Source organism: Bufo gargarizans, chromosome 3, assembly GCF_014858855.1.
Source record: "Bufo gargarizans isolate SCDJY-AF-19 chromosome 3, ASM1485885v1, whole genome shotgun sequence".
Classification (NCBI taxonomy): Eukaryota; Metazoa; Chordata; class Amphibia; order Anura; family Bufonidae; genus Bufo; species Bufo gargarizans.
This window is the reverse complement of record NC_058082.1, coordinates 71650255-71675453: the sequence shown is the minus strand read 5'-3', so window position 1 is coordinate 71675453 and position 25199 is coordinate 71650255. Positions and strand designations below refer to the sequence as shown.

Sequence of the window (25199 nt, the reverse complement as noted above, 5' to 3'; positions counted from 1 at the left end):
AGGTCGGCTCACCCCTGGTACTAGCTGGCAAGGTGCTCCAACCCGATGCCGTACCCTAATCACCAGAAATGAAGTATATATGAAAATGCAAATAAAGGGGATGGGCACTCTTATATCTGGACCACAGAGTAAGCAAGATGACAGAGATTTCTTTAGCAGAGATTTAATTATGACAATATAGGGGTTACCATACAAGGAATAGTATTATCCCAAACACATTAATATCTTATTAAAATATCATTCATAAAATATTCATAAAATATTAAAATAACTGTAAATGAATCCACTGATATATAGGAATAAGAATTAAATGATCATACATATAATATATAATGATTCAGATCGTATTTAGACTGCAATATTCAATATATTTGATTGATTGGAGCAGTGGCAATGACTAATCAGAAATTCCAAAGGATCAAATATAATGTGAATATAAAAATTGTGACTAGTGTATCAAATGAATAAAACTAAATTTCTATAATAAACATAGTGCCATCTAAATATTGTGAATAAGTGCAATAAATATATATAGCTTATATATAATAAAATAAAACTCAATAGTGTTTAAATAATTGCAATAATATGCAATAGTGCAGGATGCCTTTGGAATTTGTTCTTAGAGCTCAATCCAAAAGTTCCAATACTTGATCCGGAAGGTAGATGTAATTATACAATGTAATAGTCCCGGAAGGTAAGTACGTTTGTGCAATGTAACAAAGAGCAATATGTTTATACAAAGTAACAGTTCCACAGTCCCGCAACTCTCTGATTACAGCCGCCTTAGAGCTCAGTAACAGTGTATCATTGCTTGTACAATAACGCCTTTATGTGATAATGTATACACTTGTCCCAAGTTATTTGGTTACTCACATACAGGTTTTCCTGTTGTCCTCACCGTGGCGTCCCACGTGGTGGAGGTTAGATGGAACTTATCCCTGGACACAGATGTAGGAAGCAGCCTGCTTATTTGAATAAAGGCTGTATAGTGTGTTACCGTGCTCTTTAAAATCCGGCTGTGAGTAGCGGTGATGCGCACTCTGACTCACTGCAGGTTCAAGTCCGTCTTGTGTGATAATACCAGCTCTGACTTGCTGCAGGTTTACCTTATCTTTCCTTGATTGGAATACGTGCGCCACCTCTCTTTGCTGCGATCACGTCCATAGATGTCTGTTATACGGCCATAAGATTTTTATCCTAGAAAGCGCTTTCTAATGTCCAACAAAAGTATATCTAACTTTTGCGGTATCCAGTCAGATCCAGTATGTCCACGCCAGACGCGTTTCGAAGGGTATCCACCTTCTTCCTCAGTGGCTCTATAGAAACTGACTGGTTTAGCTTCTTTTTATTCCCTATGGCTATCAAAGAGGGTTTTATCACAGACCCGGGATGGATCAGGGAGTACTAAATGTCCCGGGTGCAATTTGTCATCTGTTTCACTGTTGGTGCAATTTGTTTGCGGTTTTTTAATGCGGTTTTTTTCTGACCATGCGTTTTCTTGTTTTTTAGAAGCTAGACTACATCAGGATCGTTGGTCATATTTACTTTTCTGAGTAGCCTTTTTGTATTGCTCTTTTATAACAATACACCTTCATATATAAAGTACCTGCAATAATATTATGTGAAAACATAACAATAAATTCCCACAAGTATTCCTTTTATAAGATGGGTAGATTAATACCATAAAAAACAACAACAAATTTAATAAAAACAATAAATTTAATAAGTTAATTAAAAATATATTAAATAAAGTTATGTATATTTTAAATCTCTGCAAATAAAAATCTTTTGTATTTGTTCTATAGTTTGGGAAGAGCACTTCCATATATAACATAATCCAACTTGTAACATAGCAATAATGCAAATAGGAGGAGCTTGGAGATAGATGGTATCTTGGTTATAAAGGAGCCAAATGTCTGCATGGAATAAATGGATATCTTGCTAGATGTTAAAGGGGTGGAGACCTGCAGCACAGGAGGGGTCCTAGTGCTGGTAAACAGCCTAACTAGTACCCCCCGTGGTCCGAAGGCATCCAACCCCTTACAAGAAACCAAATATTTCAAGTTCAGCATTCAATCCAGCTGGAGCCAGGCTGCCGAATTCAAAGATCTTCCTAGATTCGGCCCTGGACATTCGGGCAATATGATTGCCTCCCCTCCAGTTTCGCTCTATCTGTTCAAAAGCTGCAAAGGTCAACGTTCTCGGGTCTTGATTATGTATCGTTTTGAAATGTTTGGATAGTACATGTTTCTCATAGCCCTTTTTAATATTATTGATGTGTTCCGCTATCCTGATTTTTAAAGATCTTTTCGTCCTGCCTATATACTGTTTCGCACATGGGCACTCAATGATGTATATGACGTTTGAACTGTTGCAAGTAAGGAAATCTTTAATCTCAATTGCAAAGGTATTTTGTGTTGACATTACTCGCTGGGTCCTCTTTGCAAAGGATGTATTTTTACAGTTCACGCAGCATCCACATCTATAGAATCCACTCCTGTTTAACCACTTATTAATAGACCCAGTATCTCTTGTATTATATTTAATTGATGGCGCTATCTTCAGACCCAAATTCGGGGCCTTCGTATAGACTATTTCTGGTATTAAGGGGATCAAAGGGCCTATGATTTTATCCTTTTGTATTAGATGCCAATGCTTTTTAATACTTTGCTCTACTTTCTTGTACTGTGCATTATAGGGCAGTATAATGCGGAATTTGTCATCTTCCTTGGGCTTAACAGTTTTCTCTTTGTTGCTTTCAAAAATTTTTTCCTATCCATCATTCTGACCTTTTTTAGAGCATTATTAACTATCGTTTCTGGGTACTCCTTTGCCATGAATTTCTCTTTCATGTTCATAGCCTCCTCCTCAAACTCTACCTGGTTTGTACAATTCCTCTTAATTCTTCGGAACTGACCAGTTGGTATATTTAGTAACCAGGAGGGCAGATGACAACTAGAGAAGAGGATGAAGCTATTCTTAGCTACTTCTTTCTGAAAAGTTGTACACACATAATGATCCATCTGTGTGGTAATTCGTAGATCGAGAAATTCTGTGGATTCCTGGTTCAAACTAGAGGAGAAATTTAAATTATATTTATTTATATTGATTTCTTCCAGGAAGGTGTGGAGGCTATTAGTATCTCCCTGCCAAATGAAAATGATATCATCGATATAGCGCCGCCAGAGCACCAGATCCGACCCCAGCTTGGGCAAGATGGTCTCCTGTTCCCATTGTGCCATAAAAAGGTTGGCATAGCTGGGGGCGAATCTGGTGCCCATGGCGGTGCCTCGAATCTGGAGATAATAAGCCCCTTCAAAGAAGAAATAATTATGCGTTAATATGTATCTTACACCTTCCACCAAGAAATCGATCTGTTTCTCTTTCAGACTCCCATGACTGCTTAGTTGTAACTTCATACTATTGATGCCGTGTTCGTGTTCGATCACGGTATAGAGCGATTGTATATCCAATGTCCCTATCATCCAATGTGACTCCACCTTCAGATTTTCCAAAATCTGTACGATCTGGGTGGTATCTTTGAGATAAGATGGTATGGTCTTTACTACTGGCTGAATAAGTTGATCTATGTATTGGGACAAATTGGATGTCAAAGACCCTATACCCGAGATTATGGGGCGACCTGGTGGATCAGTCGTATGTTTGTGTATCTTGGGCAGGCAGTAGAACACCGGTAGCCTTTGTTGTGTCCCCAAGATGTAATCTGCTTCCTGCCCAGAGAGTGATCCATCATCAAGTCCTCTATTACAATATTGGTCCAATAGTTTTGAAAACTCTTCTGTGGGGTCTTTTCTCAACTTCCTATACGTAGTTATATCCGCGAGTTGTCTTAGACACTCAGCATTATATTTAATTGTCTCTAGGAGAACAATAGCTCCGCCTTTGTCGGCGGGACGGATGGTAAGATTATTTAATTTTTGTAATTCCTTGATCGCTTTAATTTCTTGTATAGTCAAGTTATTTCTCCTTAACCTTTTATCAGATAACTTTCTCAGATCTGTCTCTATATTTTTTCTAAAGGTAGCTATTTCTATACCAATCTCCTGTCTTGGAAACTTTTTTGATTTGGGTTTAAGAGATGTATATTTAATCTCTGTGTCTCCACCTTCAATTATATTCTTTGTAATTGGATTTTTCAAAAAATACTTTTTCAAACAGAGTTTCCTCACGAATTTCTCTATACCTACATAGGTGTCGAATTTATTCAATTTAGCTGTAGGTGCAAACTTAAGACCCCTGTTCAGTAGTCTTGTCTGGGAATCCGTCAGGACTACAGAACTGAGGTTCACTATAGCTCCTGGTTCAGCTATCTGTGTCTGTTGTAAGTCCCTCTTTTTTCTTTGGGATCTTCGTGTCTTTCTTTTGGTTCTGAATTCCGTTGGTATCTGTGTGTTCCCTCTCTCAAATGTTTGGGTGTATGTTGGTATCTGTGATTTTGTTGAAATCTGTTCCTCTGTTGTGGCTCCTGATCTTCTGGCCTGTTCCTCAGATTGTATGTATGTGTCGGTAATGTCTGTTGATATGGCTGATCTCTGCGTGGTGTGCATGATCTGTGTCTGGTCCTCATATTGTGGTATGCTCCTATCTGTTGGGATGGAGCATATATATCGTTCGGACTCTGTGATCTCTGTCTCGTCCTTGTCTTGTGATGGGGTGGAGTTCTGTCTAAAAAATGATTATAGTTTAAAGCCTCAAATCTATTGTTTACAGGAATGGTGTATCTAGGGGGATAAATATTATCATTAGAGTGATCCAGAGGTCTATTATCAGGATCATCATCTTGTGAACTCCCTCTATAATTGCATTCCTCTATTGGTTTAGCATTAAATCTATATTTTTTAGTTTTCCTATTAATTATCTCTACCTCCATTTTATCAAGGCTTTTACATAGGCGTTCCTGCCACATAGCTAGCTCCTCACTAGCTGGTAGTTTGTCTACCACGGTTTTAATTTGTTTTATTTTCTCGTTTAACTCTTCCAATATTTTTCCTCTCCTTTTAATAATAAGTTGTATCAACATTATAGATTGGGAGAATAACAATGCTTCCCATTCTTTCTTAAATTCCTCATTGCACAAATCTTGTGCAGGGATTTTAGATAGCATTAATCCCCTAGGAATACTTTTCTCCTCAATGCATAATTTCAGCGACTTGATTTCCCACTGCTGTCTTAGTTGTTTATGCAGCAGCGGTTCAAGCTCTCTGAATATATCTTCTAAGGGTTTCTCACATCCAATAGTGTTTAAGTCATGGGTGCTTGAATTATCAAACCTATAGGTTTCTACCTTCAGTCGTTTACTTTCAATGTGAGTCCAGATATCCATTATAGTAGCAGAGGGAGCTCTGACCTTAGTGGGTACTTTAGGTAATATGTATAATTAGGAAAAAGGTCGGCTCACCCCTGGTACTAGCTGGCAAGGTGCTCCAACCCGATGCCGTACCCTAATCACCAGAAATGAAGTATATATGAAAATGCAAATAAAGGGGATGGGCACTCTTATATCTGGACCACAGAGTAAGCAAGATGACAGAGATTTCTTTAGCAGAGATTTAATTATGACAATATAGGGGTTACCATACAAGGAATAGTATTATCCCAAACACATTAATATCTTATTAAAATATCATTCATAAAATATTCATAAAATATTAAAATAACTGTAAATGAATCCACTGATATATAGGAATAAGAATTAAATGATCATACATATAATATATAATGATTCAGATCGTATTTAGACTGCAATATTCAATATATTTGATTGATTGGAGCAGTGGCAATGACTAATCAGAAATTCCAAAGGATCAAATATAATGTGAATATAAAAATTGTGACTAGTGTATCAAATGAATAAAACTAAATTTCTATAATAAACATAGTGCCATCTAAATATTGTGAATAAGTGCAATAAATATATATAGCTTATATATAATAAAATAAAACTCAATAGTGTTTAAATAATTGCAATAATATGCAATAGTGCAGGATGCCTTTGGAATTTGTTCTTAGAGCTCAATCCAAAAGTTCCAATACTTGATCCGGAAGGTAGATGTAATTATACAATGTAATAGTCCCGGAAGGTAAGTACGTTTGTGCAATGTAACAAAGAGCAATATGTATATGTAACATATACATCATTGAGTGCCCATGTGCGAAACAGTATATAGGCAGGACGAAAAGATCTTTAAAAATCAGGATAGCGGAACACATCAATAATATTAAAAAGGGCTATGAGAAACATGTACTATCCAAACATTTCAAAACGATACATAATCAAGACCCGAGAACGTTGACCTTTGCAGCTTTTGAACAGATAGAGCGAAACTGGAGGGGAGGCAATCATATTGCCCGAATGTCCAGGGCCGAATCTAGGAAGATCTTTGAATTCGGCAGCCTGGCTCCAGCTGGATTGAATGCTGAACTTGAAATATTTGGTTTCTTGTAAGGGGTTGGATGCCTTCGGACCACGGGGGGTACTAGTTAGGCTGTTTACCAGCACTAGGACCCCTCCTGTGCTGCAGGTCTCCACCCCTTTAACATCTAGCAAGATATCCATTTATTCCATGCAGACATTTGGCTCCTTTATAACCAAGATACCATCTATCTCCAAGCTCCTCCTATTTGCATTATTGCTATGTTACAAGTTGGATTATGTTATATATGGAAGTGCTCTTCCCAAACTATAGAACAAATACAAAAGATTTTTATTTGCAGAGATTTAAAATATACATAACTTTATTTAATATATTTTTAATTAACTTATTAAATTTATTGTTTTTATTAAATTTGTTGTTGTTTTTTATGGTATTAATCTACCCATCTTATAAAAGGAATACTTGTGGGAATTTATTGTTATGTTTTCACATAATATTATTGCAGGTACTTTATATATGAAGGTGTATTGTTATAAAAGAGCAATACAAAAAGGCTACTCAGAAAAGTAAATATGACCAACGATCCTGATGTAGTCTAGCTTCTAAAAAACAAGAAAACGCATGGTCAGAAAAAAACCGCATTAAAAAACCGCAAACAAATTGCACCAACAGTGAAACAGATGACAAATTGCACCCGGGACATTTAGTACTCCCTGATCCATCCCGGGTCTGTGATAAAACCCTCTTTGATAGCCATAGGGAATAAAAAGAAGCTAAACCAGTCAGTTTCTATAGAGCCACTGAGGAAGAAGGTGGATACCCTTCGAAACGCGTCTGGCGTGGACATACTGGATCTGACTGGATACCGCAAAAGTTAGATATACTTTTGTTGGACATTAGAAAGCGCTTTCTAGGATAAAAATCTTATGGCCGTATAACAGACATCTATGGACGTGATCGCAGCAAAGAGAGGTGGCGCACGTATTCCAATCAAGGAAAGATAAGGTAAACCTGCAGCAAGTCAGAGCTGGTATTATCACACAAGACGGACTTGAACCTGCAGTGAGTCAGAGTGCGCATCACCGCTACTCACAGCCGGATTTTAAAGAGCACGGTAACACACTATACAGCCTTTATTCAAATAAGCAGGCTGCTTCCTACATCTGTGTCCAGGGATAAGTTCCATCTAACCTCCACCACGTGGGACGCCACGGTGAGGACAACAGGAAAACCTGTATGTGAGTAACCAAATAACTTGGGACAAGTGTATACATTATCACATAAAGGCGTTATTGTACAAGCAATGATACACTGTTACTGAGCTCTAAGGCGGCTGTAATCAGAGAGTTGCGGGACTGTGGAACTGTTACTTTGTATAAACATATTGCTCTTTGTTACATTGCACAAACGTACTTACCTTCCGGGACTATTACATTGTATAATTACATCTACCTTCCGGATCAAGTATTGGAACTTTTGGATTGAGCTCTAAGAACAAATTCCAAAGGCATCCTGCACTATTGCATATTATTGCAATTATTTAAACACTATTGAGTTTTATTTTATTATATATAAGCTATATATATTTATTGCACTTATTCACAATATTTAGATGGCACTATGTTTATTATAGAAATTTAGTTTTATTCATTTGATACACTAGTCACAATTTTTATATTCACATTATATTTGATCCTTTGGAATTTCTGATTAGTCATTGCCACTGCTCCAATCAATCAAATATATTGAATATTGCAGTCTAAATACGATCTGAATCATTATATATTATATGTATGATCATTTAATTCTTATTCCTATATATCAGTGGATTCATTTACAGTTATTTTAATATTTTATGAATATTTTATGAATGATATTTTAATAAGATATTAATGTGTTTGGGATAATACTATTCCTTGTATGGTAACCCCTATATTGTCATAATTAAATCTCTGCTAAAGAAATCTCTGTCATCTTGCTTACTCTGTGGTCCAGATATAAGAGTGCCCATCCCCTTTATTTGCAATTAAAAATTTTCCATAGCCACTGAGTTATTCAGTAAAATGTATCTGTATAGCGCCACCTGCTGTTTGTTCTGTTTCTTATTTCTTGTCTGGCTCACTGAGATGGCCGCACATGCTCAATTTCATCCTTCAACTGCCTCCTGAGCTGTGATAGGGAGAGCCGAGACATGCCTCCTGAGCTGTGATAGGGAGAGCTGAGACACGCCCCCGGAGCTGTGATAGGGAGAGCTGAGACACGCCCCCGGAGCTGTGATAGGGAGAGCTGAGACACGCCCCCGGAGCTGCTGCAGAAAAGACCCTCCCCCTGAGCTGTCAGCTTGATATAAATCTAGCAGAGCAATGCATGGGGAGATCACTGGATCCATGTGAGATACAGGACTGGTTCTAGCTTTGTTAGAAAGAGGTTGTCATGTGCTGTATGATGTCTGATTGTCATTTTTTTACATTAATCATGGGATAACCCCTTCAACTCCCGTGGGAAATGCAGTAGTCATTTTGTTTGAGCAAATGTATTAAACTTTATTTCTAAAGAAAAAGAGAAACCCAGAGTCTAATGAAAGTCAATTATAAACTAAATAATAGTCCATTAATTACATGTCACAATGATCATAAAAGACAAAGACTAGCAAAATGTTTTATTAGAATATTAACAAACATAACAATATTATTAAAATGACAATTTATACAAAATTGACTGGAGCTGAAAGCATGACTCATAAAGGCGTAGCGGTTTATTACGGAGTCATGGATGCAGCCCGATAAACCCCTTACATTGCCTTGGAAACTGAACATACATACGTACCAGTCCCCAGAATGAGACCCAGAATAGCCGAGAAGCTAAACCGATCACATAGAAATGCTAGGGGAGGCGGACGCTGCACTCCCAGCCTACAAGAAGTAAATCTTTCATGTGTTTGTCAGATTTTTGTGGACCGGCTACGAGATCTTCAGTACATTTCTGTCCTATCTTCTGGCTGTCTTCTGTGTATTTTCAATGGCATGGGTTTAAATCCCACGCAAAGTACATTTTTAGCGCATGATTGTCAACAGCCTAATGTCTCATTTTAGGAGATTGACTGCTTTGTAGTCTTCCGTGTAGCATCTTTCTTTTTACTTGTTGTCTGTTTCTTGGTGGAAGCATTATGCACACCTCTGCAGAAAATAAAAAGTATTAGGGCTCATGCATAGGACAGTATTTTGCGTTCCATATACGGACTGTATTTTGATTCCGTATACGGTCCATATACGGAACCATTCATTTCAATGGGTTCGCAAAAATTATGAGACATGTCCTATTCTTGTCCGTTTTGCGGACAAGAATAGGCATCTCTATAATGGGCCTCCTGTTCCGGCAAATTGCGGAAGGCACACGGTCGGCATCTGTTTTTTGCGGATCTGCAATTTGCGGACCGCAAAAAACGGCACGGCCGTGTGCATGAGCCCTAACAGTGTAATGCAAAAAGATGTAACGTGCTGAATAGTGTTGAGTGAACTTGTGTTTTCAAGTTCGGCATACAAGTTTCGGGTTCGGGTTATCTAAGAATCCCGTTATAGATTCCACTACCACGGACCATAACGGAATTCTATGACGCCATGCACCCCGGAAGCCTATAAAAGGCATTCTGTCATGATAAAAGTCTATGCTGGAATTCCATTATGGTCCGTGGTAGCGGAATACATAATGGGATTCTTAGATAACCTGAACCTTGTAATCTTAGCTCAACACTAAGAAACTTGTAAATCATCCAAAGTATACTTAGCGGCGGAGCCTCAGACATTGAAAAATCGCACTGACTGCAGAGGATATGCTAAAATAACAAGATAAATATTGCTGTGGAAAATTTGGTGTTGCTCCAGTGTCGCCGCTCTAGTGGTCATGCTGGTCATCACTGTAAGAGACTGCTGGGACCCCCAAAACAGCAGCAGTATTTCTGGGTGAGTATTTCTCAGTGTATTTTGTTATTTGAGCATATTCTCTACATTTGCCATGATTTGCTATTTTTAAATGTTCTGGACAACCCCTTTAAAGACTATGGACATCTTTGGAGCCAATTTATTTTTTATTATTGCAGTCATTTTGGGCTAAAAAAAAAATAAAATAAAAGATTTTTTTCACTTGGGCTTTATTTCAGCAGTTTTTCTACAGCTTTCAGTTTCAGCACATTTGCAGACTCTCTGCTTCACACTGAATCCATCGGGGAGCTGCTCTGTCTTATCTCTGAACTCCTGACACTGCCCAACAAGGAATTCTAACAAACTGTAAAATATCAGAAAAATTAAAGTGGAATCCCATATGCAGCGTTCCATGGCTGAATGGTGACATGTTGTCCATGCTGATGAGAGCCGGCTATTGGCACCTGCTGTGTTAATATATACAAGGAAAATATGTAAAAAGCCCAGCATTCTGGTATTAAAGGGAGTCCGTCACCAGGGACCTCCCTAACTGTTTGCATAGACCCATAGCGGTGGTTCACCTGATTTCTTTTGTCCATCTAAGTCTACGTTCCAGAGTTATACTTTTTCTTAATTTGCAAACTAGACCTTCAGGGCAAGGAGAGCGTCACCATTGCACCCATGCTTCACTCCTTTCTGTGACCAGCTGCTCCCTCACTGCTTTGCCACTGCCTGGCTCTGTCAATCAAAGCAGCGAGGGAGGGGCTGGGCACAGAAAGAAGTGGAGATTGGTTGCAACAAGAGCAATGGTGGCGCCCTCCTTGCACTAAATAATTTGAATATTAAGCAAAAGTATCATAATTTGGGAAAGAAGCCTCGGATCAACAAAAGAAAAAACAAACATTAACACGAACATGAAACACAACTGTCACACCGCCATTTTGTTTAGAACCAAAGTCTACGGGGATATTCACATGGCTGTTTTTTTAACAGTCAAAAAATAGGGCCCCACCAAAATCAATGGGTCTGTTCTTAATGGTCGTTTAGAAAGCAGTGTACCCGTCCAACGCCCGTTAAAAACGTGTACACTGTGAAAAAGGGCCTTTCAGGGGGTTAAAAACAAAACAAAAAACATCATCCACTCGCAGGAGTGGGGATATTCTCTCCTCAATGGCAGCAGGACCTGACGCTCCCAGAGTGGTGTTGAAGAGAAAACTCTTTTGTAGATACGCTACTCGAAGTCGGGTTCCCACCCCGTAGAAACAAGAAAAATATAAACTCCAGTTTATGCGATTTGCTGAGTTGTATTTAAAAGGAAATGCGGTAAATCATATATGCGTGACGTTTCGGCCACAATCCGGCCTTCTTCAGACTGGTACCGCTTACGGAACTATTCGGATCGTGGGCGCACGTTCAGTTGATGCACATTTCGTTCTGCTATTGGTAATAATGGCGCCTGATGGCACCCCCACTGCTGTGCAGAGCCCACCCTGCAGTCCCCGTTAGCTCAGGTGAGCGATACTACTTTGTTTCTATGCTAATATATAGGGATTTTACCCTCGCAATATGGCACATTTTTATGTTCTGGACTGCATCAGAAATGGGAGGCGTACAGAGGTACAGTTTTAACCCCATACACTTCCATAGGTGCCCAGATCAGGACATATTTCCCCATTCAAAAGTGCTCAACGATATTGGCGTTTTGTCGCACAATGCTCACCGGTCACTATGTATGTGTCCTGTTTATACCATTCCATCCTCTTCTGCTTCCTCCCTGTGCTGCTCACTTCTATGGCCCCCTGTTCCTCTAATCCGCTCAATCATTTCTGAGCTGAGATCTGCACAGAGGCTTTACTTTTAAATGCGGGATTAAACGACAAAAGACGTGTAAGAAATTTAGCTTCTTATAAGCGATTTGTGGCTCTTATTTGAACGCTCGTCCTGCTGATAATAATGTGGTCCAAAAATGTTCAGTTCATAGGAATCATGGCAACATGGCCGCTGAGCCCCGACAACCGCTCATGCAATTGTCTGCTGCTTGTTCTCCTTTATCTAAAGTCAATCTCTGGCCACGTAGGAAAGGTGGATTATTTTATAATATACCGATTCAACTCACAAAGGCTATTGCATATGAGATATTTGTGAAAATACAGTAGGTAGTGTACTAGGACATGGCCTTCAATGTAGAGATTTCCTAGAATGGCGAAAAAATATAAAATGTTATTGCTATATTTGCTGCGGTTAGTGTACCTTAGTGTATTTTCATCTAGAGTAGTAGCTCAGTCCCATACAAGTGAATAAAGTGAGAGCTGCAGTTACCAGGCATGGCCACTACACAGTGTATGGAGCTGTTCCTGGTGCCGCTGCGCAGCCTGCTCTGCAGTCATCTGAGTTGGCCCCCACTGATCTAATATCAATGACCTAACTTAAAGGCTATGTACACAAGTTTTTTTATGATTGTATTTTAGTCATTTTGGGCTAAAAATCAGTTATTCAATTGGCCTTTATTAAAAATATTCACAAAGGGCTAACTGTTTATCTGTGTGAATCTGACTTTCACTTTGTGTCATTCGTCTAATAAACCTGTTCTCTAAATGACTAAAAGGTCATAAACATTTAAGTCACATTCTTATCAATAAGATAAGGATTGAGCTTTAATAAGGTCAGAGATCAGAGATAAGGAGCCGTCAGCTGAGTTGCCTGACGGGAAACAGTAAAAATACAGAGACTGCTACTAGAGAATGTCAAGGGGCTCTACATTTTTAATAAAGACCAATTGAAAAAATGATTTTAGCTCAAAATGAGTACACTGCAATAACTGAAAAAAAATGGCCCCAAAGTTGTCCATAACCTTTAAAGAGGTTGTCCGGGCTTTTACTATTGATGACCTATTAGCACGTCTGCCGATTAGCTGTATAAAGAGACGGGGCGCCGTCTCCCTTCTCTCTTCCTGTCTGCTGCTGCGGGCTTTGGTCTTTGCCATAGACAGCAGCGGTGAACAGGAAGAGAGACGGGTGACGGCACGTGGACACTGCACACCCCGTCTCCTTATACAGCTGATCGGCAGGGGATGTCTGACCCCCGCAGATCTGATACTGATGACCTATGCTGAGGATAGGTCATGAATAGTAAAAGCCAGGACAGCCCCTTTAAGGATATATCTTCTGTAATAGGGTGCATTTAGACGCACCAATAATAACCCAGATTATCGGGAGCAACATTTCCTGTGAATGGTCATTCCTGATCATCTGGCCGTGTAAATGTGCCGCCGATCAGGCGATGAACGAGTGAAACGCTTGTTCATAGGGTGATCCTATTGTTCATGCAGACACCACCAATTATGGTCTAAACAGCAATCAGCCATAATTCTGTATGAGGAGAAGGGATGCCATATGCGATCCCTTGTACTCATACTGTGAAGGAGATTGCTGCATGTAAATACAGAGGTCTCCTTCACTGAACAAGCAGCCGACTGTCGGAAAGGTACATTTCCTTCTCGATAATTTTCCCTTAAGTCATGGAAAACCACTTTTAATCATGGTGAATGATGGGCGGCATAGTGGGCCCTTCACATGGCTGTGCCCTGAGGATAGTTTATTGCTGCTGTGTAAGGCCGGCCATACAGCACACAATGAATAGCTGTCCGGCAAGCACTCGTTCAGTTGACAGGTATCTGTCCCAACCTCCTCATACAAATGCACACTTGGAGAAAGCCGCTGCCAGAGGTGCCTCCTGAGAACCAAAGGATCAGGCAAGTAAAATCTAATGTTCCAATCATTATTTCCCCCCCCTGCATGTATCTTCCGGGGAGAGTCAGGAGGGCCCCGTACATATTTGATGACTGGCCAGTCCTGCTGAAAACACTGGGCTTGGCCAACATTTGTCTAATGTGTATGGCCAGATTAAGGGGGCATTCACATGACCGTAAGTGTTTTGCTGTCTGCAACCCATGGATACTGGCAAGACGCATCATGGTGCAAGCGAAGAACATGTCGCATCCTTTTTTTGTGGAGCACAAAAACACTTATGGTTGTGTAAATGCACCCTAAGGCCTTGTTCACATTTCCGTGCCAGTGTCATGTCTGTGAAAAAAGCACACGTGTTTCATCCGTGAAGATGTCCGTGAAGGATCCGTGCATCTGTTTTTACCATCAGTGTCTCATCTGTAATTCACCGACCTTGCTCAGCTGAAAATGAATTTCCAAAGAATCTCTTATTAGTCTTCAGGGTGTGGGGACCTTAGGGTGTGGGGACGCAACACGGACACATGGGCGTGTTTGGTCTGCATCACGGATCAAAGTAGTGTATGTCCCCGTGATTTTTTACTGACCCGCGGTCAGTAAATAAATACTGAAATGTGAACAGACACATTTAAATCAATGGGTACATGTGCTGTCCGCAGAAAATGTGGACAGCGCAGGTCAGTGAAAAATGGAAATGTAATCGAGGCCTAAGAGTCAGAGATACATCTGCTTATTCAAGCCTAAAAATACAGGGAGACTGAAGTTGATTTTTTTCTATGCCAAAAAATGTGGGGACAGTGAGGTGGAAAAATGAATACTATTAACAAGGGAAGATTTGCTTTGCCGCCTCCTATGTTACTCTTAGTATGTGTCTTCTTCTTATATATGAAGAATGCAGCTGCGCTGAGAGCTGTGATGTATAGCATAGTATGTCCGGGGGCAAAAGGTATCTCGCTTAATAAAATATACCTGCCTAATAAGATATCGCAATTTTTTACCAAATATTGTCATAGGACCTGACATCCGGCCTTCAAAAAAAATAATCAGATGTTAGAACTATCCTTACTTATGCGCTTGCTTTTCCCTCGTGACATGTGCTGGATCGGTTGTCGGTTTCTTGACGGCTTCTTGTGCGGCAGAGGTCTGCAATTAAGATTGAAGAGACACGATTACTGTGAGCTCCACTGAGGCCTGACTTGCAAAGCTCAACGCGGATCCTTCAGCGGCAGTACATTTCCAGAAGCAATGCTTTATCCAAGAGAATTCATGGCCAACTTTCTGCAAAGATTTGAATTAAAAAAATGACAAGCTCCGATTCCTGCTCCTAATTTTAGCCTGTGGGGCAGTTAAAGGGAATCTGTCACGGTGACCTCCCTATTAAACTATTTGTATAGACACATAGCTGTGGTTCAGCTGATTAAAACACAGTTTTTCTTTTGTTGATGGAACGCTCTGGTCCCACGTTATGATACTTTTTCTCCATATGCAAATTAGGCCTTAGGTGCAATGAGGGTGTCACCATTGCTCTTGTTGCACCCAAGCTCTGCTTCTTTCTGTGGCCACTCCCTTCCTAGCTGCATTGATTGTTGGGGCCAGGCAGTGGTAAAGCAGTAAGAAAAGGGCTGGCCACAGAAAGGATTGGAGCCCGTGTGCAACAAGAGCAATGGTGACGCCCCATTGCACCAAAGGCTTAATTTTCATATTATGAAAAATGATCATAACTCGGGAACGTTACATCAGATTAACAAAAGAAAAGCAGCATTTTAATCATGTGTCTATGCTGGATAGGGAGTTCACTGGTGACGGATTCCCTTGTGACGGAGTGTACACCTCAGCGGTAAGTGGTCTATAGATTTCTCTGTGGGGCATAGTAAGCGATGCACAGGCCACACATCAATGCTCCTGTCTGTACCATCTCCGCTCTCTAAAAGCTCTGAAAAGCACATCACCGATGTGCTATGCCAGGCTTTAGTGAAGCAAGCGCAGCGGGGAACAGCCATCTGCTATGTGAGCTTTTGCCTCCACGCTGCTAAAAGCCTACCACGTCGTTACAGGCTTTTAGCAGAGCAGAGGCAGGAAGGACCTCTGCATAGGACATCTCTGCTCCTGCCTGCGCTCGCTGCACTACAACCTGGCACAGCACACTAGTCATGTGTTATACAGAGCATTTACAGAGCAGACCTGGTACAGGTAGGAGCAGCGATGTGTGCTCTGGCCTGTACAGCAACCGCTGTGGAATCCATACACCACTGATATGTCAGCGGTGATTGGAGTGTACGGATTCAAAAGCATGATCGGCACCTGAACTTCACGAAGAAAACTAATCAAAATGTCAAGTATATTAGAAATATGCTTTTTATCAGATATAAAATAGGTTTAAAGTTTATGTACACGTTTGGGGCAATTTTTTTTTTTTACTGCATTGTACTGATTTTGAGCTAAAAATCTTTTTTTCAATTGGTCTTTACAAAAGAAAATGTAGCCCCTTTCTCTGTAAAGTCTTGAGATTCTCTAGTAGCATGCTGTCTGTTTTCAATCTGTTCCCATCAGGCAGCTCAGCTGATGGCTCCTTATTTCAGACCTCTTCAACACTCATTATAGCTTAATTCTGATCTTACTCATAAGAACATGGCTTAAATAAGTGTTTATGACCTTTTAGTAATTTAGAGACGAAGGTTATTAGATGACTGGCGAAAAAAGTGAAAGTAGGATTCACATAGCTAGACAAACAGAACGGCTGAATATTTATAAAAAAGTCCAACTGAAAAAATGATTTTTAGCCCAAAATGAGTAAAACGCAATCATAAAAAAACTATTAACTATGAAGGTGTACATAGCCTTTAAAAAAAAGTTTATGTAGAAGTTTAGGCACACTATAAAACTCAAATCTTTAGAATCAAAGTGCTGAACAGGGTGCCAGCCCTATGTGCATTACGTAGTGAAGAACAATACAGTAATATAGAGAATAAATAAATGATCAGTAGCCAAAAATACATAGCAAAGCCAATAAAGGCTGAGGGAGAGTAGTGACTGACAAAGCTTTTACATCAAATGTTGTTGATGTAAAAAGGGGTTGATGGAAGTTTTATTCTGATCTGTGAGCTAGACTGCTTTCTGCTTCACTAAAGAAGCACCAGAGGCTAGGGGAGAGGCATCCATCTTTACGTTACACTTTTCCAGGATCCAAACAGCCTTGGTCTGTAGAGGAGTCCGGGCTTGTAATAAGACCAGGCAGCCAAGGAAGAGGAATCTCATGGCCTGCGGGAGATTGTGCGGTACCGCTCTTATGTGGAGAGACAGCCATGGTGATAACTGCAGATGTAACCATCTTCATTGCTGATTATGGTGCTGGGTGCAACGCAAGTCAGAGGGAGGGTGAACTGTGGCTTTTCAAAGAGACTATGTTATTATTGCCTCTTGCCACTGGCTGACACTGTGCCCTCATTGAGAGACTCGGAAACCACTAAGGCTGTTGCCTGCCCCTAAATTGTCCCCTTAGCAACACTCTAACTGAGCTTCAAGAGAATGGGCCTACTGAACACCCAATATGACACTGTAAGTACAGAGGCAGGCTTCTCAGCGACCCTCTGCTCTCTCTCTGCCCCAGCCACTGCCTGTCTATGTGTAACTAACCTATTTTAATAAGGGGTTTACCCCTCTATCTTACCCAGCACAAACCAGGTTTCTATGGTGCCCACTCAGCTTCTGATCATTTGCCATGTTTAAACCCTTGACTTCTGCTATACATGTATGGTGGTTGTCCTTAACCGTGTACGGCAGAAGTCCGGTCCCCAAACATGGCGCCCGCTCGCACGTGCAGCAGGCGCCATAGCCGCCGGGTTTCTGCTGTTTTAAATAGCAGAGACCCGCGGGCACATGTAATGGTATAGTACAAATGAAGTGATCAATGGTGTCTATATCGACATCAATGAACACAATAGGCAATCTAATGATTGGCAGTTATTGCCACCCAAGGTGACTTAAAAAAAAGTAAAAAATAAAAATAAAAAAAGAAGTAAAAGAAGTTTTTGCAAATATAAAAAATAAGTAAAAAAAAAAGGAAAAGTTCAAATCAAATTTCCTTAAAATAAAAATACTTAAACAATAAAAAAAAAATAAACATCATGGGCATTGCCGTGTGCGAAAATACCCATACTATTAAAATCTAACAATATTAATGGCATACGGCAAATGGCATAACGGGAAAAAAAAAATAAAAACCAATTTGCCATTTTTTGTCACTTCAACTACCCAATATTTTTTTTTTTTTTTAAGTGATCAAAAAGTAGCACACACTTCAAATTGGTATCACTGAAAAAAACAGCTCGTCCCGCAAAAAAATGAGCCCTCACACAGCCCCGTACACATAACTACAAAAAAGTTATAGGGGTCAGAATATGGTTATAACATTTATTTATTTTTTTCCTCAAAAGGTAGAAAAAAAAAAATCTGTATTAAAACGCAAGAAAAATTATACAAGTGCGGTATCGTACTGACCTGGAGAATGAAGATAACAGGTCAATTTTACTGCACAGTGTACAGTGTAAAAAAAAAAAAACCTTTAGCAGAATTGTGTTTTTTCTCAAGTCTACCCCATTTGGAATTTTCCCCCCCACTTCCTACTACATGGTATGCAACCGTAAACGGTGCCTTTAGAAAGTACAACTTGTCCCGCAAAGAATAAGCCCTCATAAGTCTATGTGAATGGAAAAATAAAAAAGTTAGGACTATAGGAAGGCGGGGAGTGAAAAACTAAAATGCAAAAATGGAAAATCCCAGGGTCCTAACGGGTTAAGAGGCTAAAGTGTACCTAACTTTTTAACACACTTTGCATTAATCAATAGTACAGTATGTGTATAGAGGAACAACACTAATTCTGGCTGTTATATCACTTGTATCTAGCATTTTTAGCAGTTTTCTCCTATTTATGCTAGATCTTTAATATGCAGTCCTCCCAGAGCTGGTGGGTGGAGACTAGCTACCACCTGCTGCACACAGAAAACATAGAAGAATCTACTTTATACGTTTCTCACACTCACTCAGAAGAAGCACCAAGATCATGGAGAACATTATAGAGAAGTACAGATGGAAATACAGCACTTGGGCTGAGATAGAAACTGGAGAACTACACATTTATCTCTGATGAGACTTATTACAAAATTTATTGTAGTCGCTTCTACTACTGATTTATGCAAAGTTGTGTGAAAAGTTAGTGACCATTTTAATACAAAATATTGTCCTTCTGTAGCTCCTATAAAAATAAGCAACCCATTGTTAATTTATTGCTGCTGCTGCTGCTAAGAAAATATGTTATCTGTTAGTTTAATAGTATGATATCTCTATTGGTCACCTGGTAGGCCTGGCCAAAGAACAGCAGGCCACTTATCAGTGTAATGTGTGGTGCTCTAATTGAGTCACTCACCCCTATCCCTCTCTGGTCAGAGTGAATGGTCTGACTGAGAAATTCAAGCAAAACTGTTTGCCATGCTAAAAGTCAAGACAAAGCAGGAAGTTTAAGGGCCAGGACAGCAAGCAGAATACATGGAGCGAATTAAAACAATTACATCCAGAGAACCACCCACCCATCAAAAATATGTTGATACGGGTATGTTCACACTGCCCCATAATATCCCAATAGTCCCAGTCATGAGCGGGATCCCCAAAGAGAGTCCTTCTGGCATCTGTTGAGAGTATACCCTTTATCAACTGTATAGAAAAGTGTAGTCCACTGTGTTCTTCCATACAGAGTCTTGCACTGACGTGTAGTATATGTTTTTATAGCATGGGTCCTATGGGCTTGCTTGTACAGTGCTATATGTCACAGCTGTCCATCTGAGGTTTGCACATGTAGCAAGACTCTCCACAGTCACAAGGTCATGGTGATTATTTCTTACTATTTCATCCGGGTGGTGCTTCAGCCTACAGGTCCAACATAAACAGCTATAGGGACTCCATGCATCTCTATAGGGGCTCTGTGCACGAGACTTTACCTTCCAATACTATTTGACGACATGTCGTGCAAAATAAGGTGGTGGCCTCTTTTAGGTGGTGGTCCTTTAAGTGTTTAAGGTTTATTTCAGTACTGTACAAGGAGCGTTTTTTGCTGCTAAACAAAAATAACTCTTCCAAAGCAATAGCTAACAGTTGAATGTGTCTCCTACATGGTGATAGGCAATTAACATCAGCGGGAAGCCAGTGATTTGGAGGAAATACTGCGTCACTCTGCTCTCCTTTTGACAAGGGACCTGTTTTATAAAGATGAAGGAAGCTGGGCTGGTGAACAGGCAGACTCTGGAGAATAGCGTATGATGGGCTCAGTGCGTTCAGCCTACGTCTTTAATCACCAGAGCGTAATAAAACCACAGACTGCATCAGCTCTGATAACGGCATCCTCTAAGAATACAGAGCGCCTCCTGTAGCCTGCTCACGTTCAGTTCCATAATTCATAACCAGTGATTTTATACACAGAGAACAGAGTGCACACTCTATGGGGAGAATCTACAAATCTGCCATTGATGAACACGGTCTACCACTGCTTTCCATGAAACTTTACTAGACGTCTTGTGATTGCACTAATGTGAAGGGGTTATCCAACGAAAAACATCCCATACTGTATATAGGATAGGTTATATATGTAGGATCTCTGGGGTCTTCAATGTTGGGACAACCATAGTCACTAGCAGATGGATCCCAAGCAAGTTTGAATGGAGTGGAAGGAGGCATACAAAGTACTGCTCCATTCAAAGTCAGTGGGGCTGACAGATATAGCTGCCCATTTCAACCCGTCAATCCCATAGACGGAGGGGCAGTGCGCCCATTCACACTCTTCCATAACAGGGGCGCACATGCCCATTCTACTGATCGTGGGGACCCCAGCTGTTCGGCCCCCAGGATCATACAGTTATTACCTATTATGTTGGATTCATTCCTTTAATACAGTATTGGAAAGAAAATTCTTTGTAGACGAAATAGAAAACCCGCACAATTCCACTACTGTTCTTAGGTCTTATTTTTATGGCTCTAAAAATGGCATGTGACCTTTATCCTGAGGGTCAGCAGGACTACAGCAATACCAAATACACACACCTTAAGAATTATTAGGAACACCATACTAATACGGTGTTGGACCCCCTTTTGCCTTCAGAACTGCCTTAAAATTTACGTGGCATTGATTCAACAAGGTGCTGATAGCATTCTTTAGAAATGTTGGCCCATATTGATAGGATAGCATCTTGCAGTTGATGGAGATTTGAAGGATGCACATCCAGGGCACGAAGCTCCTGTTCCACCACATCCCAAAGATGCTCTATTGGGTTGAGATCTGGTGACTGTGGGGGCCATTTTAGTACAGTGAACTCATTGTCATGTTCAAGAAACCAATTTGAAATGATTTGAGCTTTGTGACATGGTGCATTATCCTGCTGGAAGTAGCCATCAGAGGATGGGTACATGGTGGTCATGAAGGGAGGGACATGGTCAGAAACAATGCTCAGGTAGCCCGTGGCATTTAAACGATGGCCAATTGGCACTAAGGGGCCTAAAGTGTGCCCAGAAAACATCCCCCACACCATTACACCACCACCACCAGCCTGCACAGTGGTAACAAGGCATGATGGATACATGTTCTCATTCTGTTTACGCCAAATTCGGACTCTACCATTTGAATGTCTCAACAGAAATCGAGACTCATCAGACCAGGCAACATTTTTCCAGTCTTCAACAGTCCAATTTTGGTGAGCTCGTGCAAATTGTAGCCTCTTTTTCCTATTTGTAGTGGAGATGAGTGGTACCCGGTGGGGTCTTCTGCTGTTGTAGCCCATCCGCCTCAAGGTTGTGCGTGTTGTGGCTTCACAAATGCTTTGCTGCATACCTTGGTTGTAACGAGTGGTTATTTCAGTCAACGTTGCTCTTCTATCAGCTTGAATCAGTCGGCCCATTCTCTTCTGACCTCTAGCATCAACAAGGCATTTTCGCCCATAGGACTGCCGCATACTGGATGTTTTTCCCTTTTCACACCATTCTTTGTAAACCCTAGAAATGGTTGTGCGTGAAAATCCCAGTAACTGAGCAGATTGTGAAATACTCAGAGCGGCCCGTCTGGCACCAACAACCATGCCACGCTCAAAATTGCTTAAATCACCTTTCTTTCCATTCTGACATTCAGTTTGGAGTTCAGGAGATTGTCTTGACCAGGACCACAACCCTACATGCATTGAAGCAACTGCCATGTGATTGGTTGACTAGATAATCGCATTAATGAGAAATACAACAGGTGTTCCTAATAATTCTTTAGGTGAGTGTATATAACGTTTTTCTTATGTTTTATAACTAAAGGAAAGATAAAAAAATTTGCAAAAAAGGTAGAGTTATCTTGCTATGTTCGGACACCCAGAACTCTCTTTTCAACTTTTTGCGAGTCGAGCTGTAGTTTTTATTGGTTTGGGGTACATACCGTATTTTTCGCCGTATAAGACGCACCGGCGTATAAGACGCACCTAGGTTTTTGGGGAGGAAAATAAGAAAAAAAATATTTTGAACTAATTGTGGTCTGTGGGTGATGCACTGTTATGGGGATCTGTGGATGACGCACTGTTATGGGGGATCTGTGGATGACACTTATAGGGGATCCTCTCTGGATGGCGCTGTTATGAGGATCTGTGTATGACAGTTATGGGGGGGATCTGTGGATGACACATATATAGCATCTTATGCTATGTGTCATCCACAGATCCCCTCCATAAGTGTGGGGGTCGCATTTGCTTTTATAATGGGGGTGGGGGTCGCATCTGCATTTATAATGACAGCGGGGCCCGTGCAGTGACTGTATTCTACTACACGGGCCCCGCTTACTGTACAATCATATCCCTAATACCGTAGTTAATTGTTGTGTGCACTGCATGTAAAAGCATAATGAGCGATGATGAGCGCTATTACTTACAATTAGAAGCGCTTGCCGTTCGGAGCAGGGAGGAGGGAGGAGGCAGGAGGCAGGCCGGGAGGACGGGCGCTGGCAGTGTGAGTCATCCGTCATGCGCCCACGCCGCCTGCTTCATTCATGAAGCAGGCGGCGCAGGCGCGTGACGTATGACTCACACTGCCAGCGCCCGTCCTCCCGGCCTGCCTCCTGCCTCCTCCCTCCTCCCTGCTCCGGGGCCCGTGTAGTAGAATACAGTCACTGCACGGGCCCCGCTGTCATTATAAATGCAGATGCCGCCCCCAGCCCCTCCTCCCTCACAGCTGATATACCCGCCGCACGGCATCGCGGCGGGTGTATCATTGAAAACTAAGCAAAATCGGCTACATTCGCCGTATAAGACGCACTGCTATTTCCCCCCCACTTTTGGGGGGGAAAAAGTGCGTCTTATACGGCGAAAAATACGGAGTACATCATTTTTTAGTTTTTTGTTCAGCGGGCAAGGTGATCAAAGAATGTCAATTCAGGCATTTTGATTTATTTAACAACAGTGTTCACTGTGCAGGATAGATATATTTTATATTTTGGTCATTTCTGTGCAACATCTAAGTGTATAGCAGGAATCAGTGATGGCCAGTTCGCATTGTTCGCCCGCGAACATATGCGAGCTGCCATCTTTTTTCACAAGTCCGGCAAGGCACAGGTAAGCCCTTACCTGTGCGCGAGCCGGTCTGAAAACAAGTGCGGTCAGCGGGAGCAGGCAGTTCCGAGAACAGCCACCGGGGGCCTTCACCGGGCTGTTCTCGGAACTGCCTGCTCCCGCTGACCGCATTTGTTTTCAGACCGGCTCGAGCACAGGCACAGGTAAGGGTTTACCTGTGTCTTGCCGGACTTGTGAAAAAAGATGGCAGCCCGCATATGTTCGCGGGCAAACAATGCGAACTGGCCGTCACTGGCAGGAATTATACATCATCATGTAACATCATGGAATATCTATTTCACCTCTGCCTTCCCATCTCACATCCCACTTATCTCATCCACAGGTATGTTTCTGCTCTGTCTGGCACCACTGACCCCAGCCATCCTTTCTCAAAAACTGATTTGCTCCACATTCACCCTGTTTGTGATACTTCCCTATAAGTACCGTAATCTCTGATCCTCACTTTGTTCTCCTCTCATCTGTTCTTCACCCAATCGCCTACAAGATTTCTCCCATGCCTCTCCCATGCTCTGGAACGCGAGACCCCAGCACATCAGACGCTCCCTCTTACTAAACATAGGCTATAAGCGTAGACTGCTATAGTTTACTATTATAGCCTATGGGGATTCTGCGATTTCCTATTTCCAGGCCTTGATATTGATGTCCTATTTTCAGAATAGTCAAAGAAAATCCCAGCAATGGTGTCTTCAAATGTATGGTGTTTATTGCATCAAATCACAAGATGTCCTCAATTCCGGACGCGTTTCGGCTAGCATGCCTTTATCAACAGGTACAAGTATACAAAGCGACCAAGTATATATAATGGGATAACTCCTCCCCTTGTGACATCATCACCAACTCCCCTCACCTGCACAGGTGGTGGGAGGGGTAAGTAACACACACAAGTATGTCAATCAGTGAATTACTACAGCAGGGTTCATGTCTCTAACTACACTTCACATCAGTATATATAGAGAAAATCCTTCAAACAATATGTATATCTACCACAAATCATATTTCATATTTCCTGGTGTGTGAGATCCCTCAGCGAATATTTGATGTCTGAAAAATAAAGGTTATATATAAATAACACTATATCAGATGTGCATGATCTCATAATCCCTATTGAGGCCTTTAGGGTGCAAAGTATCCAACGTATGGATCCAATAGGCCTCTCTGCGCAACCACAGCTTCTGCAAATCTCCTCCTCTCCTTGGTCTTTTAACCTGTTCCAATACCTGGAACCTTAATTGAGCAATCCCATGTTTGCACTGTTCAAAATGGAATAGGATAGGTAACATTAAATTCTTAGTGTGGATAGTAGATTTGTGTTTCCCTAATCGTTTGTGTGGTCTCTCCTATATACAATAGGCCACAGGGACATTTTATCAGATAAATCACATTGGTGGATTCACATGTGAAAAAACCTTCAATCGCAAAAGGTCGCCCGCTATGTGGATGATAAAATGTGGAACCCCTAATTATATGGGAACATTAAGAACAGTGCAAACATTGGAATGTGCCCCTACG

General features: G+C 41.1%; 1 protein-coding gene across 1 annotated transcript in view; it reads right to left on the bottom strand.

The window, feature by feature from the left end:
• Positions 1 to 9127: 9127 nt before the first annotated feature.
• LOC122933202 (coiled-coil domain-containing protein 169-like) overlaps positions 9128 to 25199 on the bottom strand; it is a 53581-nt gene continuing 37509 nt past the window's right edge. Inside the window, exons 7-8 of the mRNA XM_044288045.1 lie at positions 15122 to 15198; positions 9128 to 9571 (exon numbers count right to left, since the gene is read on the bottom strand). Coding sequence (XP_044143980.1) covers positions 9484 to 9571; positions 15122 to 15198 — 165 coding nt within the window. The 3' untranslated portion in view covers positions 9128 to 9483. The remainder of the gene's footprint in view (positions 9572 to 15121; positions 15199 to 25199) is intronic.